At 35.6% G+C, this 14,453-nt stretch overlaps 1 protein-coding gene across 9 annotated transcripts in view; it reads left to right on the plus strand.

Moving 5' to 3' along the window:
- Nucleotides 1-14,453, plus strand: part of LOC141426767 (whirlin-like) — a 76,400-nt gene that overhangs the window by 28,662 nt on the left and 33,285 nt on the right. For 6 of the 9 annotated variants that reach the window (XM_074085915.1, XM_074085921.1, XM_074085922.1 and 3 more), the window contains exons 5-6: nucleotides 9,653-9,806; nucleotides 12,670-12,809. In XM_074085915.1, the coding sequence (XP_073942016.1) occupies nucleotides 9,653-9,806; nucleotides 12,670-12,809 (294 nt within the window). The remainder of the gene's footprint in view (nucleotides 1-9,652; nucleotides 9,807-12,669; nucleotides 12,810-14,453) is intronic. The other 3 variants (XM_074085917.1, XM_074085918.1, XM_074085919.1) reach the window with 3 other exon arrangements.

A 14,453-nucleotide genomic window follows, 5' to 3' on the forward strand; every position in this document is an offset into this window, starting at 1 on the left:
GCGTCAAGGGTAGTGACTCGGTTGCTCTATTAACAATTGGTCCTAAAATAACCAGCCGGCTGGCAGGGGCGCGGGGGTGTCGCAGGTGTAAATAATTCTAGACAGAGGCCGCGCCAGTCGATACTGCTACTTTATTCATTACCACAGTGCCTGCCGTTTAGGGAAGAGAATGAAAGCATGGACATGACCTGCACATTAACGTAGCCTTTCTTTTAATAGGTATGATTGTGAAAAATGCCTGTGAAATGCCTCTGGTTGTGACAAGCTTTGCTTAGTTTGGGACTACTTATTTAGGTCAATGGTGTCAAGTGTCTATGATATTTATTTATTTATTATTGTTTAATAATAATGGTCAGGTTTTCTAGAAATTTTACTAATACTCCGACTTAAGTATGTCGGATAATCGTGAACATAACTAATAGATACACACGGGTCCGTAAGAGCTGATTTACAAGGATGAATTAGAAAATCTTGATTTGTTTCAGTGCAATTTATAGGATCATGTCCAGTTATAAAAGAATTAGCTTATATGTGATCGCTGCTTCACCTCCACCACAGATTTTTCTGTCCCGCCGGAATTTTGCAAAACAAATGCGTAATGTTCGCCTACGTGATTAAAAGAGGCCTTACGCAAAATTCAAACTCATACTCTGCTTGGGGCTGTATACCTTGACATGTCACAGTCATTCAATCAGCGTATTCTTTTATATAAATGTAGAAAACGAATTATTCTTAATTTTTTAGGAAACGTGCTCGCTGCCCTAACTAGAACACCCTTAACAACCGTTTATTCTTATCTATCTATTATTGTGTTATTAAAATTCTCCTACATCATGGCATGGCATGTCCATTATAATTCTGTCGCTCCGCGGTTGGTAATGGACAATAACGTCATCATCACGGCCAGTCGACGATCGACGACGGCAGGACACGTCGCTATTTACGTTTACAAACAGTTTCAAAAGTGTAAATCTAAAATATTCATTCGTTCATTACAATTGCCTCGTAACAAATATCTATTTTGCTGTCAAATTTCAAAATGTGTGCGTAACTACAATTGGAAGTTAAATAGTAATAAAAGTCAGACATAACTTACTCCATTGGAGAAAGGTCGCACGAAGTTGAAAAAATCTAATGTTTTTTACAAAATAGTGACATCATTCTATTTTAAATCAATGATAACGATCGTACGAAGACCTTTAAAGCTAGTGAATTCAAAGAAAGCACAATGTCACCGAATTATTTCTTCGTTCACCTGATACATTTCCCACGGCTCGTGTAATGCTGTATTGTCAAATCGATCATTGTAAATTTATATAAAAAAATACATCTTTCAGTGTGAGGTTTCAAGTGTCTTATCCACCATGGCGGAGTGTTAAAATTATTCAAATACTTAAGTGCGTGATGTCCTTTATCGTAGTACCATTCCGACAAGCAGTTTACTCAACACTAGTTCCAAATTGGATTCAATCGAGCAGTATGAGGTAAGGATTTATTAACTTAAATAGATGTATAACGGAAGCACTATTGTGAGTTAATATCAGGGATGTAACGGATGTGGTTTTATCGGAACCGAAAGCGGAACCAGATGTTTTCATTTTAGCTTATCGGAATCAGAAACGGAATCGGAACCGAAAACTGAACCGGAACCAGAATCGAAGCCTGAGTGATAGGTGGACGAGATGTTAAGGGTAAGTCTACTAAAACTGAGAGTCTATTGCGTAGCGTTTCTGACACTCGCGATCACAATCAAATTATGGTTTTCGCATACAAAAACTGTCATTAGATTGTGACCACGAGTGACAGGAAACGTTACGCCTTCTGTTTGTTTTTGATGTAGGGTAAACCCTCCAGTGAATGAACACTTAAGAAACTTTTCTACTTTGAAAAATCACTACTCTGTTCTTATTAATAATTGTAATGGTTTTATGTAATTTAATCAATCGTTATTTAATAAACAAGAATTTAATTTCTGCGATTTTTTATTACGTGTATAGTTTTTGAGTTATGGAAGAATTTATAAAAAAGTACCCAAAAACCTAGTAAATGAACGAAAAATTTAATGAATGAACAGAGTAAAACCCAGTGAATGAACATTATTTAGATAGTTTTAATCAACATTTAGAAAAGCATTTTTAACATAAAACGAAGTCTTCTTCTTCAGTTATTATTATATAAAATCTTGAGGTAGGTACATCACCTTCAGTATTCCAATTATGTTTCTGTATAACAAAAATACATATATAAGTCTATTAAAGTAGGTACAAATTAAGCACCCTAATATCTTGATTAATTAAACAAACATTATTAACCTTTTGTGGTCCAATCACAGCCACATAACGTCACTACTTTTTTTAAAAACTCGTAGCTCAAAATAGATAATTTTTCCGAGTGAACTTTATAGGCATTACATCAAGGTTCAATTTTTGACATATTGATTTTAGATAAGTACGAGATTTTTTCAGTGGCGATAATCCGAGCTTTATAATAAAACTTAATAAATAACAAACATTAAACTCTATTGATACTCGTATTCTAATCAGTCTGTAATCAGTCTCTAATTAGTTAAAAGTATCATCATTTGGGACAAAAAATCTTAACAACCAATTTTTAATTATACCTAGATTGTGGCTAATAACAATAAGCAACTTACTACAAGCAAAATCTACATCATTTTTTAATCATTTTTAATTTATATAAAAATAAAAATCGATCAAAATAAATCAATAAAACAAAAAAATATATAATTATATAGTAATTCATGACAAATAAAAGGTACACATTAACTGAACAATTGTTTTAACTGTTCCTATTTCCTTTCCTCGCAATCCCCATTTTCTCCTCGACGTGTCTATCCACCCTCGTTGTACCGGCTCGGGTGACTATATGAACGTCTTGGGTAAAATGGCTTGTTTTATGCTCTTGTTGTACAATCTAATATTATTAACAAGTCCAATTTAGGAAGTAAAACTATCGTGCATTTCGATCACGTCCATCGTTACCTACGTTGTTCATACATAGGGTTAGTAGGTATCTAGTAAATGAACAAAGCCAAATTTCTATAGTCCATTTACTAGATTTTCATTCCTATGAATGAACACTAGTGTCCCAATACTAGTTCAAAGAAACAGAATCGTTTACTATGCAGAATCTGAAAACACACCTTAATACGATTACGTTAATATTTAATTTTAGGAAAAAAAACTATATTGAGCCGACACCAGTAAATGAACAGACTGTTCATTTACTGGTTTTAGAACATTTGATAAGCCAGTAATGGAACACCTAAAAATATCAACTTAACGCAAAATAAGCCACTAAAGAGTACAATTATAGAAGATTTAACTCTTAATCTAACCAATAGCTAAACTTTTTAGTGGTATACATGAAATAAGCAGTTCAAATGTTACTCCAAACATGCACTGTTCTTACTTGGGATCTAATTTTTCCATACAAAACTTCAAAAGCAGAAATACGTGAACTTCAAACGCCTGCCATGTTGAAATTGGTCGAAAATAAATTTACCGATTGTTGCATTGCATAGGAAATCGAGTTGCCACTAAGAAAAAAAATACGACAGTTGGTGGAAATGGCTATATTGCTTATTTTAGGCAAAAAACGTGATTTTGTTCATTCACTGGGGGGGGGGGGGGTTCATTCACTGGAGGGTTTACCCTACGCCGCTCATGTTCAGTCGCCGCGGTAAGCATTGACATCCGATATAACTTCCGTTTCAAAAGTAACGGAACCGGAATATCAAACGAAAGTTCTGACTTAACGGAAACGGAATCGGAGCTCCGTAACATCCCTGGTTAATATAACGTAACATGGGCGTAGCCATGAGTGCTCAAAATTATCCAAACTCCGTTTTCTCAAATCCATTTTTAAGGTCTTCCCTGTTTAACGTAGTCATGTAGAAATCTAATTACTTTGATCCCAGTAATAAATAATTGAGTTTTCCCTTCAAATCTCAATTACACCATGGAATGTTAGACAGCCGCTACTCACTTCCAAGTTCCTTGTTACGCGCTTAGGGATTTGAGTATGATCACCCCTCCTCTCCCATATCACACCACACACCTGTTGCCAGACACTTCAGATAATTTACCTCGTTCTCGTCACAAACTTCAGACTCGACCTACCTACTTCTGGTAAACGTAAGTACCTATGTCTACATAAAACATGTACATAATCAAAAATCAATTACCTACTTTGCTACTTCGCACTTACATTCGCTCTTGCTTCATACATGGATAAGGATCTCCGGAAAGTTACCAAAGAAAGACGTCTGATTCGGTTTATTAAGTGTATACGTTGGCAGTTGCCCAAAACTTAGTTTGCGTCCCAAATATGTTAATTTTCTCGTGATAAAAAAATAGCCTTTTCACCTGAGCAGCTTAGACAGGCAGGTTTTGCCATTAAAAATCAGTGAGCAAAATCGCAATTTGCTCACTCCGTGAGACAAAGTAACTTTTTTTTTAATTCTAGACAGTGCTGGGTCTACACACTGAATTCCAAATTCACTTTGATCTGTCACTTTCACTTCAACACGAATGAGCGAGAGATAGAATTAAATGTGTTGATTAAAATCTTAAATTAAATTTATAGTAAGTATTAAAAATATATCGACAATTAATTACATAAATACGAAATATTTCCAAAATGTCAAAATTTCTGCATTTTAATAAACTATGCAACCTCGTTGCACGAAAGCCACTGCTCTTGTTTTTTTTTCAATAAAAGCTTTCCGTATACTGCCTATCTCTTAGAGTCTATTTATAGAGTCGGAATAAATATTTGTCAAACTGAATGAATTTGCACCTAATCTATTTATGTTATTAATAGAAGTCCTAATAAATACATATTGAAAGGTTTAATAACATTTATAATAAACTATACGTTTATTGTTCAACCTTTTTAAAGAACCAAAAAAAAGCCTCATTTTTGCAGTATTAATACATATGACATATTTAACAAGTAGTTCTAAGTTCAAATTACAATGCATGCTGAATGCATGTTATGAGTATGAGATTTGTATCGTACCGTACTGGACACTTTTTCGTTCCGAATTCAAAACTTCTCTACTTTTGGTAATTTTTTTTTAAGTTTTTTTTTGCGACTGTAGGTACGTACGTATAATTTTTGAGTAAATGAGTTTTAAATATATATTTTTATTCGACTGGATGGAAAACGAGCGAGTAAGTCGCCTGATGGTAAGAGATCACTACCGCCCGTATAGACACCTGCAACACCAGGGGGATTGCAGATGCGTTGCCAACCTAGAGGCCTAAGATGGGATACCGCAAGTGCCAGTAATTTCATCGGCTGTCTTACTCTTCACCCTGAAACACAACAGTGCAAGCACTGCTGCTTCACGGCAGGATTAGCGAGCAAGATGGTGGTAGCAATCCGGGCGGACCTTGCACAAGGTCCTATACCACCCGCAAAATGTGATTATTATATTTGTTTCAATCAAACTACTTACTTAATACCAGGGCGCAGTGACCCAAAGTGAGTCTTGGCCTCCAACACCGGATTACGCCACGCTTTGCGATCTTGAGCCAACTCTTGCCAGCCTTCGACCCCAAGGTCCAAAAGGTCTTTCAGGACCTCGTCCCTCCAGCGGTAACCGGCCTACGTCCACTTTCAATCGGATTATTTATATATTTTTTATATTGTTTTGTAAATGGGTATTATGTGGTTTTAGTCTAACCTTATATTCTCGCTGCTGAGGTGAAAAGTTGTATGTGTCACACGAGACCAAAGTTTTTTTGTATCTCGTGTGTTTGAATCCCTCGCTGCTCTCAGGATTTTAACCTAGGATCACTCGCTACGCTCGTGATACAATTATAAAATCCTTCGCTTGCTGGGGATTCAAATTGAACACTCGCAGCAAAAACAACTTTGCTCTCTTGTTGCACAAATAACTATTGTAAATTATGATAATTTGGGATTAGCTTTCTATTTGTGAAAGAGTTAAATCCAAAAGTTACCCTCTGCAAACAAACAATCAATGTTTAACTCTCTATTATATTATTGTTTTTTTTATATAACATGGAAGGTCCTAGCCATTGCCCGCGACTTCGCCTGCAAATATTTCGTTTATCGCTATTTCACAGGAACTGTTCAATTTCGCGATATAAAACCTATCCTACGTGAATCCCAAGGTCTTAAATTATCTCTACCTATACCAAATTTTATCAAAATCGGTTCAGTAGTTTAAGTGTCTAGAGGTAACAGGCAGACAGATATCAATATTTATGTATAGACTAGCTGATGCCTGCGACTTTGTTTGCGAAGAATTCATTTATCGCACACCAGCGCGGGACCTACGAGTAAATACATGATTTTCCGGCATAAAACTGTCCTTTTCAGGGTCACAAACTACGTGCTAAACTACTTCGAGCGTGAAAGCATAACAAAATAACAAACATACTCACTTAAGCATTTATAACATAGTAACGAAAGAGCAATTCTTGGGCTGCGGTCAGTCATCAATGAAATCTGCTCTTACTTATTATTAGTTTTTGGTTCACACGAGGATACTTAAGTCTGATAAAAAATTAGTGTTGAAAACTGTTGAAAAAAATATAGAACCTACAAGAATCATGTTTTTATTTCAACTCTAAAGCTTGCAAGCTACCCAGGAAACCAATTTTATTATGCGTTTCACTTGAGGTACGCACATGTACCTATCTCACAGAAATGTAGTCTGTATTAAACGAAAACTCCGGTCCATTTGCATATTGAGTTAGATAAACAGGCGAATATCCATCCGCGCGATCTTATCCAAGAACATGCACTTCGGCTTGTTGGCATGGCGCCACATGGTGCGGTGTAGAGTCCACGTCAGTTAAGTAACTATTTCTCAAAAGTTAAATGGCTCTTCATTTAATAAAATATAGTGGTGACCCAGTTTATACAAACGTCGTTCACTTCAATATAAATAAAATTAGATGTTACCCTTAATTTGATAGTGTACACCACAGCGACCATGATTCAAGACTATCTTTTTGTATTTTTTTTAATGTAGAATTTTTTGGACTAAGGTACAGACGAGGCTTGAATCATGAACTTTTTTCAATTTTGCCAATGTAAGGGTTGAATAGAGTATTCGTCTTACGTAACCTATATAGTTGTATTAGAGCCGCTTTCATTTAACTTCATTAACTGAAATAATATACATATATTATATATATGTTAATGTGTAATAAAATAAGCCCACTTACGTACTTACGTACTTATGTACTTATTTATTCCATTAAAAAAACCTGCCGAGTGCGTGTTCTAGTTGTTTTTTGAAAACAAGAGTATACGCATACTTATATCGGTTCAGAACACACATAAGTATACAGTCAGGTGATAGACGAATGGACAGATAGACTGTAGAAGAATAGTACTTAATTGGGTACAGTCGAGCTCGTAAACTTCTGAGCGAAAATTTGATCAAAAATATCTGAACACGCTTCTACGCCGCTAACAAATAGAGTCGTGTTCAAAAAATCAAATCAAATTTTTGCTCAGAACTATAAAAACTCGACTGACCTACTTAATCTTAAAAGAAGGTACCTACAGGTATTATGTAATGTCATCAATATTAAATAACGTACCTACTTATTCGTTTCGGAATATGGTGTTTGCTTTATATTTAATTACTTTTGCATTAATATTGAGAACCCCTATTTGTTTGCCATAAAAGTCTAAATTTAATTAGAAAAAAAAAACACGTTGATCACGGTAATCGTAGGTAATTAGGTTTCACCTACCGCAGTGCACACGCAGCGTGTACGTAATTCTTAGTTGACCTTGCATTGATATTGGTACGGCAACCGATACCGATATATTGCATGTTGTAGTAGTGGTATACCTAATACGAAACGTTTCCAGTGTGGGGGCGGCGCGGCATGAAGGGGTGAGGCTGAAGCGCGTTTGTACAGCCTCTTTGAGATGCTAAACGCGCTCCGAGAAGCATTGTTTGCAATAGATAGGCGAGCTTTATTGCTTATGAACGCGGAGCGAGGGCAATTCAGTGCCCTACAATACTCGCGGCCACTTCTTCAATAGCATTTCGCAGTACAATTTACGAATGGAAATTTATTTATCTATTATGAAATTTATTTATTTCTGGGTTAGTTAGCGCCAAAGTTAACCATAGCGTGGTACTTATGAAAGTTGTTTAGTTGTTTTCATTATGATAACTAGGGTAACGAGAGTTTGGACGCTAAATAGTTCTTGTTTTGCATTCGTAACATCAACTGTAGTGGAACTACTTATATTCAACTATGCAGTTGATAATAGTTTCATCTATGCAGTAAACTCAAAAAATCAAAAACCCGACTACCTACCTTAAAAACTAAAATGAAGAAAATATATCTAGTGGTCTAGAACTCTGTTAAGTAGCTAATTTAAAGTTCAACAGTCGGGACCCTTTATCAAGAATTTTTGAGCTGGTTACGATTTGAATGGGTCCCGTCCCGATTATTGAACTTATTAGCAACTTGAAAGAGTTCTAGAACACTAGACTTATTTTCTTCATTTTAGTTTTTAAGGCAGTCGGGTTTTTTCATTTTTTTAAACTTGTTTTTTGTTTTGTACTTTTTTGATATTTCTGTGAAAATGGTAGATTAAGTATTATAACCTGCATATAATTTAGAATGGGCTAATTATTAGCTTTCATTTGATAGCCATATTGTTACAATACAAAATATATTTTTTATTCCTCCGCCATATTTTTTTCCACAGATGCCATATTGAAATATTACATACGGCACTCCGACAGTTATGACAAATCCAATGATACCTCATATGTTAAAATCCGTCCAGCCGTTTAGGCTGCAGCGAGGACTAAACAAATGGACATACATACCCACATATTCATACATACATACATACGCTCGAAAAACATAACCCTCCTTCAGGCAGTCAGGTAATATTGATATTACCAATAATCCTTTATGATCCTTTGTGTGTGTATGAGTACCTACCTAAGAATGAACACATAACTATGGCTATAAAGCCATATAAGCGCCTCGTTTTTTTTTATTTTAGGTCATGCGCCATTTTTATTAAGTAGTTCTGTGATTCTAAAGTTCTGAAGGCTATATCAATATTATCCTGATACTGTTGTTTAACAAAATTATCGCGAATTTCAAAATATCCGGATTCATTTTACTATTATTATGATACTGTAAATAACTTTGTGATGAGTCTTAAATAGCTTTGCGATAATATTGATCCGACAATCGGGTTCTCTGTACGCAGCCAGTTTTCGCTACAAAGCGGAAAACGCTGCTACTGGTTACGCGAAGCGCGTAGCGATATGAGTGGTCGCGAATGTGTTAATCCACGAGATCCCGGCTTTTCGCAGAAAATATTTTTCGCAAATTATTCATTTCCCAACTGTGTCATGTACATAGACGAACGTTTTTTTTTTCATAAACCGAACTATTCAGTATATATTTCAGGGCTATCCCGTAGAACCCTATAAATAGGTTAGGTTAGGTTTGTTTTATAACAATTCTGTACTTATAGTTTAAAAAAAACTTCATAATCATATTAAATAGTTGGGAAATGAATAATTTGGGAACCATATCTTCGGAGAAAAATTAGAGGACCATTTATCCACAGCAATGTATGAATTTGGTGTGCGCAGGCGATATACCGCGGCGGCGAGCGCGAGCAGCGGCCGTACTCGTCGGGGGGTGCGCCGGCGCCCGCGGAGCCGGCCACGCGCACCGTCACCATGAGCCGGGACCCCGCCGACTCCCACGGCTTCGGCATTTGCGTCAAAGGTGGGAAGGAGGCAGGTGAGAAATGCCACAATGCCATTCTTATACCTATGGGATCGTGACCGCTGCTTCTAGATTTCACATCATGCGACATCATTTGTAAACAGTTTTTCTGTTTTGAGCTTCAGTTCAAATTATATATATACATATTTATTGTGAAACAAATTATCTGCGACCATTATGTAGATACCTGCTGTGATCAAATAAAAAGGCTTTAATGAATGAAAGTTATGTGTAAACCTTCCCTTCAGAATCTTACTTAGCATACAATGTAGATACCGAATATTTAGAAGACCTTCGGGTTTCGGAGGAAATCTGAAGGATTCGTTAGTAGAAAATGACAATTGTTTTTTTTTGACTCGGTAGCAATCCATCACGCGAAAAGTGCACTCGTTGTGTGTTCATTAATTTATATAGAGCAGTTAAAACCACCACTTCCATATTTATTTAATTTGTTATTTTTCGGAAATTGATTTCCATGGCGAACTTAAACAGGGTATTTCTGTAAATAGCCATTCACGGGAAATTGTTTATAATGAATATAAATATTTTGTAAAGAAGCTGAAAGTTTTAAGAAAAATGTTGATCGTAAATATTTTAATAAGTTTCAAGACCGAGTTATAGAAGCCACGGGGATTTCGAAAAGTACATTAAAAAAACACTTAACGAATGCAGACCAAAAAAATTCATTTGACATACTCAAGAAAAGTAGACACAGTATAACAACAGCTCTATATACTTCCAAATAAAAGTAGTGTGTTAAGGCGGGGTGTTCTCAATTTAAATTAACAATGGAAGAATTCGAAAATGATGATTTTGTTTTATTTGTATCATGACTAAAAGTCATATTTTATTACAATTAGAAAAAGATAAAGAAGCGTAATATTATTCAGTAAGGTTTATTTTGTACTGATGGTTATTTGACATAACTTTTTACGGTAACTTTGAAAAGTTTTGCAAGTTTATAAACAGAAAAGAACCGCATATCACGATCGCGTCTCATCGTCTATACCCGAAGCATGCTTCTAAAATCCGAAGGTTTGTTTCAAGAGCTCATGGAGTGTAGTTATATTAATAAAATAACATAATTAATCAGGTTGTCTCGTAAGCTATCGACCCATTTGAATTATGGCCCAGTGTGGGCCCTTTTAACAGAAAAGGACTTATTGTCATTACTCTACCCGACAAAGAAAATCATTCTGACTGTGTGTAAGAAATGGTTCATACGTGCCATTTATTACTATGTAAAATGATGGCGAATCTAGAATCTTCACGTAAGTAAATAAAACTTATTCATTATTTTACTAAACTAAATATACCTAACTATATTGTTTGTTTAAAATTTCTTCTCTGCTAACTGTTCTTTTTGCTGACTGAACTTGCATTGTAATACAAAATTAAATATATTCTGAATGCTATATTAGGTATATATTCTTACCAAATTACAAGCCAATCCGTCCGCTGAAATCAGGTTAAATTGGATTTCAAAGATTTGGCCCACACAAATATACATACCAGCGTAGCAACCTAAATAAAAGCTTGTATAAACAATAGCGGCGTTATTTATGTACCTACTCTCAACTTCGACCTTTATCCCTACAATTACCTTTGAGCGATAGAAACAGTTAAATCTAAACGCGCCGGCTGAAGTAGCGAATGTTTACTTTGTAAAACAAGCGGTAACACTTAATCACCGCAAAGTGATCGGACAAACGAGACGAGGTTGCTATCGATTGCTTATCCATGGGGAGGCTCGAGTATAAATAACCCTCGAAGGGTCACAGCGTTCTATTCAATGACCTACAGCTCTATCTTGATAGACAATTTGTGTTTATCCTTGTTGTTGTCCCCTCTCTTGCCTACTGCAGACGACCTGGTAGAATTTTGTTAGGTAATTTTGAAAACTGAAACTGACTAAAATCAGCTTTGAAATACATATGTTTAATAAATAGAAAAATTCAATGTTCTTAAAGCTATAACAGGAAGTTCCATAAGAGACTGAAAATGTGTAGTGATTAATGATGATTTACATTTTAAAATTATAATGAAGACACACAGGTTGGAATTTTTTATGAAGATTAATAGTTAGGTATTATTATTGATAATCATAATCATACTTTACTTATGGTAAATAAACATACCCAGTATATGGAAGTTGTTAGATTAGCAAATTAAAGTACTTGAAATCCAAACAATTAAAATTAACAAACCAAAATATGTTAAACATATTAATAATATTTTCTAATTGATAAAATGATATGCCTTTATACCTGCGTGACAGTGGATTTTTTACTGGATCAAAGGCTCAAAGTCGATACTAAATAATATATGAGATTAAGCAATATATTTAACTACTACAATAAAACTATCGCAATGAAGGCAAAATATTATTAAGAAAATACAGCATTACGTTTCGTAATGCAGGCGTAAAATTGAATCAAATTTCAAATTTAGTAGGATTAAACAGAATTATCGTCTATGAAATATTTAACATTTGCATTAAACTCGGCAACATTATGGTGAAGTAAACAGCTTTAGGTAATATCCGTTGCAGAGAGATAGCGCCTATTTCGGTAGCACAGGTAATGCTTACATCCGCTTCGGACCGCTCACCGTTTATTATCTGAGTTTGTTCAGGAGCCCCACCAGTTTAAGCAGCAGCCAATGAGTTTTCACAAATAGAGAGAAGCTCAAAACAGATTTGAAATATGTTTACTGCTTTCTCATAGTGCATGCTCGCAAATCATATTGTACTTACAGTAGTTAGTTCATTTGATCTTCAGAACCAAATTTTAACATTTTTTTCTGCATGTTTTCGATTACTTTATACATTTAACATACGGGCTCACAGTTTGGTATCTTGGTCAGCGTTACAATATAGTGTTTGCAGGCGTGGGCGTGTATATTTCCCGTGTGGAGGAGGGCTCAGTGGCTGAGCGCGCCGGCCTCCGTCCTGGGGACTCCATCTTGCAAGTCAATGGCACGCCTTTCTCCGGAATCTCTCATGAAGATGCACTTAAGGTAACAAATAATAATTACATCTGTTATACAAGTAGGTGGTTTCAAAATTCCGAACATTGAGAAGATAGTTCTGTAAGTTTGACTAGACACCGACTACTTTTTTCATTTTGAGTGAGACATGTTTTGATACATTATTGATCTAAGTTCAAAGTACCTACTCGTATATACAGTGTTCACTCGAGCTAACCCAAGTATATGCTGAAATATGACGGATTAATTTAAAGACATCTTGTATATGCGAAATCAATACATATATCACGCGTTGATTTTTAATCGGCGAGAGGTATAAATTTTTCTAATTTAGTAATTAGTAGCGGTCACATTAAAGTCGCAGATTCATGGAACATTGACGTAAGATCTAAGGTTTACGGAGAATTCCGCATAGGTATCTCACTTTACTTTAATTATGAATATAGGATGACCATGAATCCAATGGTTACTGGTTTGAACAATATCGTTAACTGTAATTAATTAAACAGCGAGGTGATTGAGCGAAACCTCACCTATTTAAATAAATTTCGGCTGGTTATTAATATTTTGCAACTCCTGATCACCGATTAAAAATCATGATGTATATAACTAATATTTTCTTGTGATATTGTATTGTAACGTCCCTCCATGTTTTATTTGTCAAATGATATCCGCTGCTCTCTATGAAACATTATGATTTATGCGGGTCGGACCACAGCTGGACAGGGCGTTGTTGTTCAGCAAAAAAAAAATAGTCTGAATGCGGAATTGTTGAAATATCCATTCCATGTAAAACGTAGGTACATATATAGCACCGATAAAACTGTAAAGGTGACTTGTCGAAACACAACAGCAATCAAACCTGTTGCTGCTGGCATATCTTCCTGAACCGCAGCCAAATGGCTCTGACACCATCTATACGCGCCAACCGGATTCCCACTCACTCCATGCAGTATCTATTACACCTAACATACAATTTGCTAATCTAGCACTGAAATAAAATAGGACACCAAAATGTACTAATTAATCTATCCATCTGTCTAATACCTTTAAACGAGCACTTCTTATTATATATATAATCAGAATCTCGGAAAAGGCTCCGAATTCGATGAAATTTGGTATGTGGGGGTTTTCGAGGATGACAAATCGATCTAGCTTGGTCTTATCACTAAGAAAACGCTTATTATCAAGTTTTAGCCCGAGCAAAGCTCGGTCGCCCAGGTACTGAAATCTTAAGTATGTAGGTTTTACTCTCTAACTCACTTTAATCAGAGTTCAGAGCAAGTTAACAATATACCTACACAGCAATGCCACTCAAGACTTTATTTTCAAAAAAAGTTTAACCAGCTACCGTCTTAGACAAAATAGCTCTACAGAATAATAATTCAAAGCACCACAGTACAACAGGACGCTAGGCAGCGCACTGTAATGAAGTCTTTTTCCATGCTTCCGTATAAAGGAGTAAAATGGACTTCACAAGCGGCTGTCCGGGCCATTGTTGGGATAAAAATGGAAGATTATATGAATGAGATAAATATTTACCTTTACGTGGGGCACGCGTAGTACTTCGCAATGAAAGAGATCAAACGCATTGTCGGCTTGTCGCTGCACATTGATGGTTCTTTGTATCTTCTGTTTTTTTTTATGCTTCCTTTAATATGTCCCACTGCTGGG

Source organism: Choristoneura fumiferana, chromosome 3 (assembly GCF_025370935.1).
Source record: "Choristoneura fumiferana chromosome 3, NRCan_CFum_1, whole genome shotgun sequence".
NCBI classification, from domain to species: Eukaryota; Metazoa; Arthropoda; class Insecta; order Lepidoptera; family Tortricidae; genus Choristoneura; species Choristoneura fumiferana.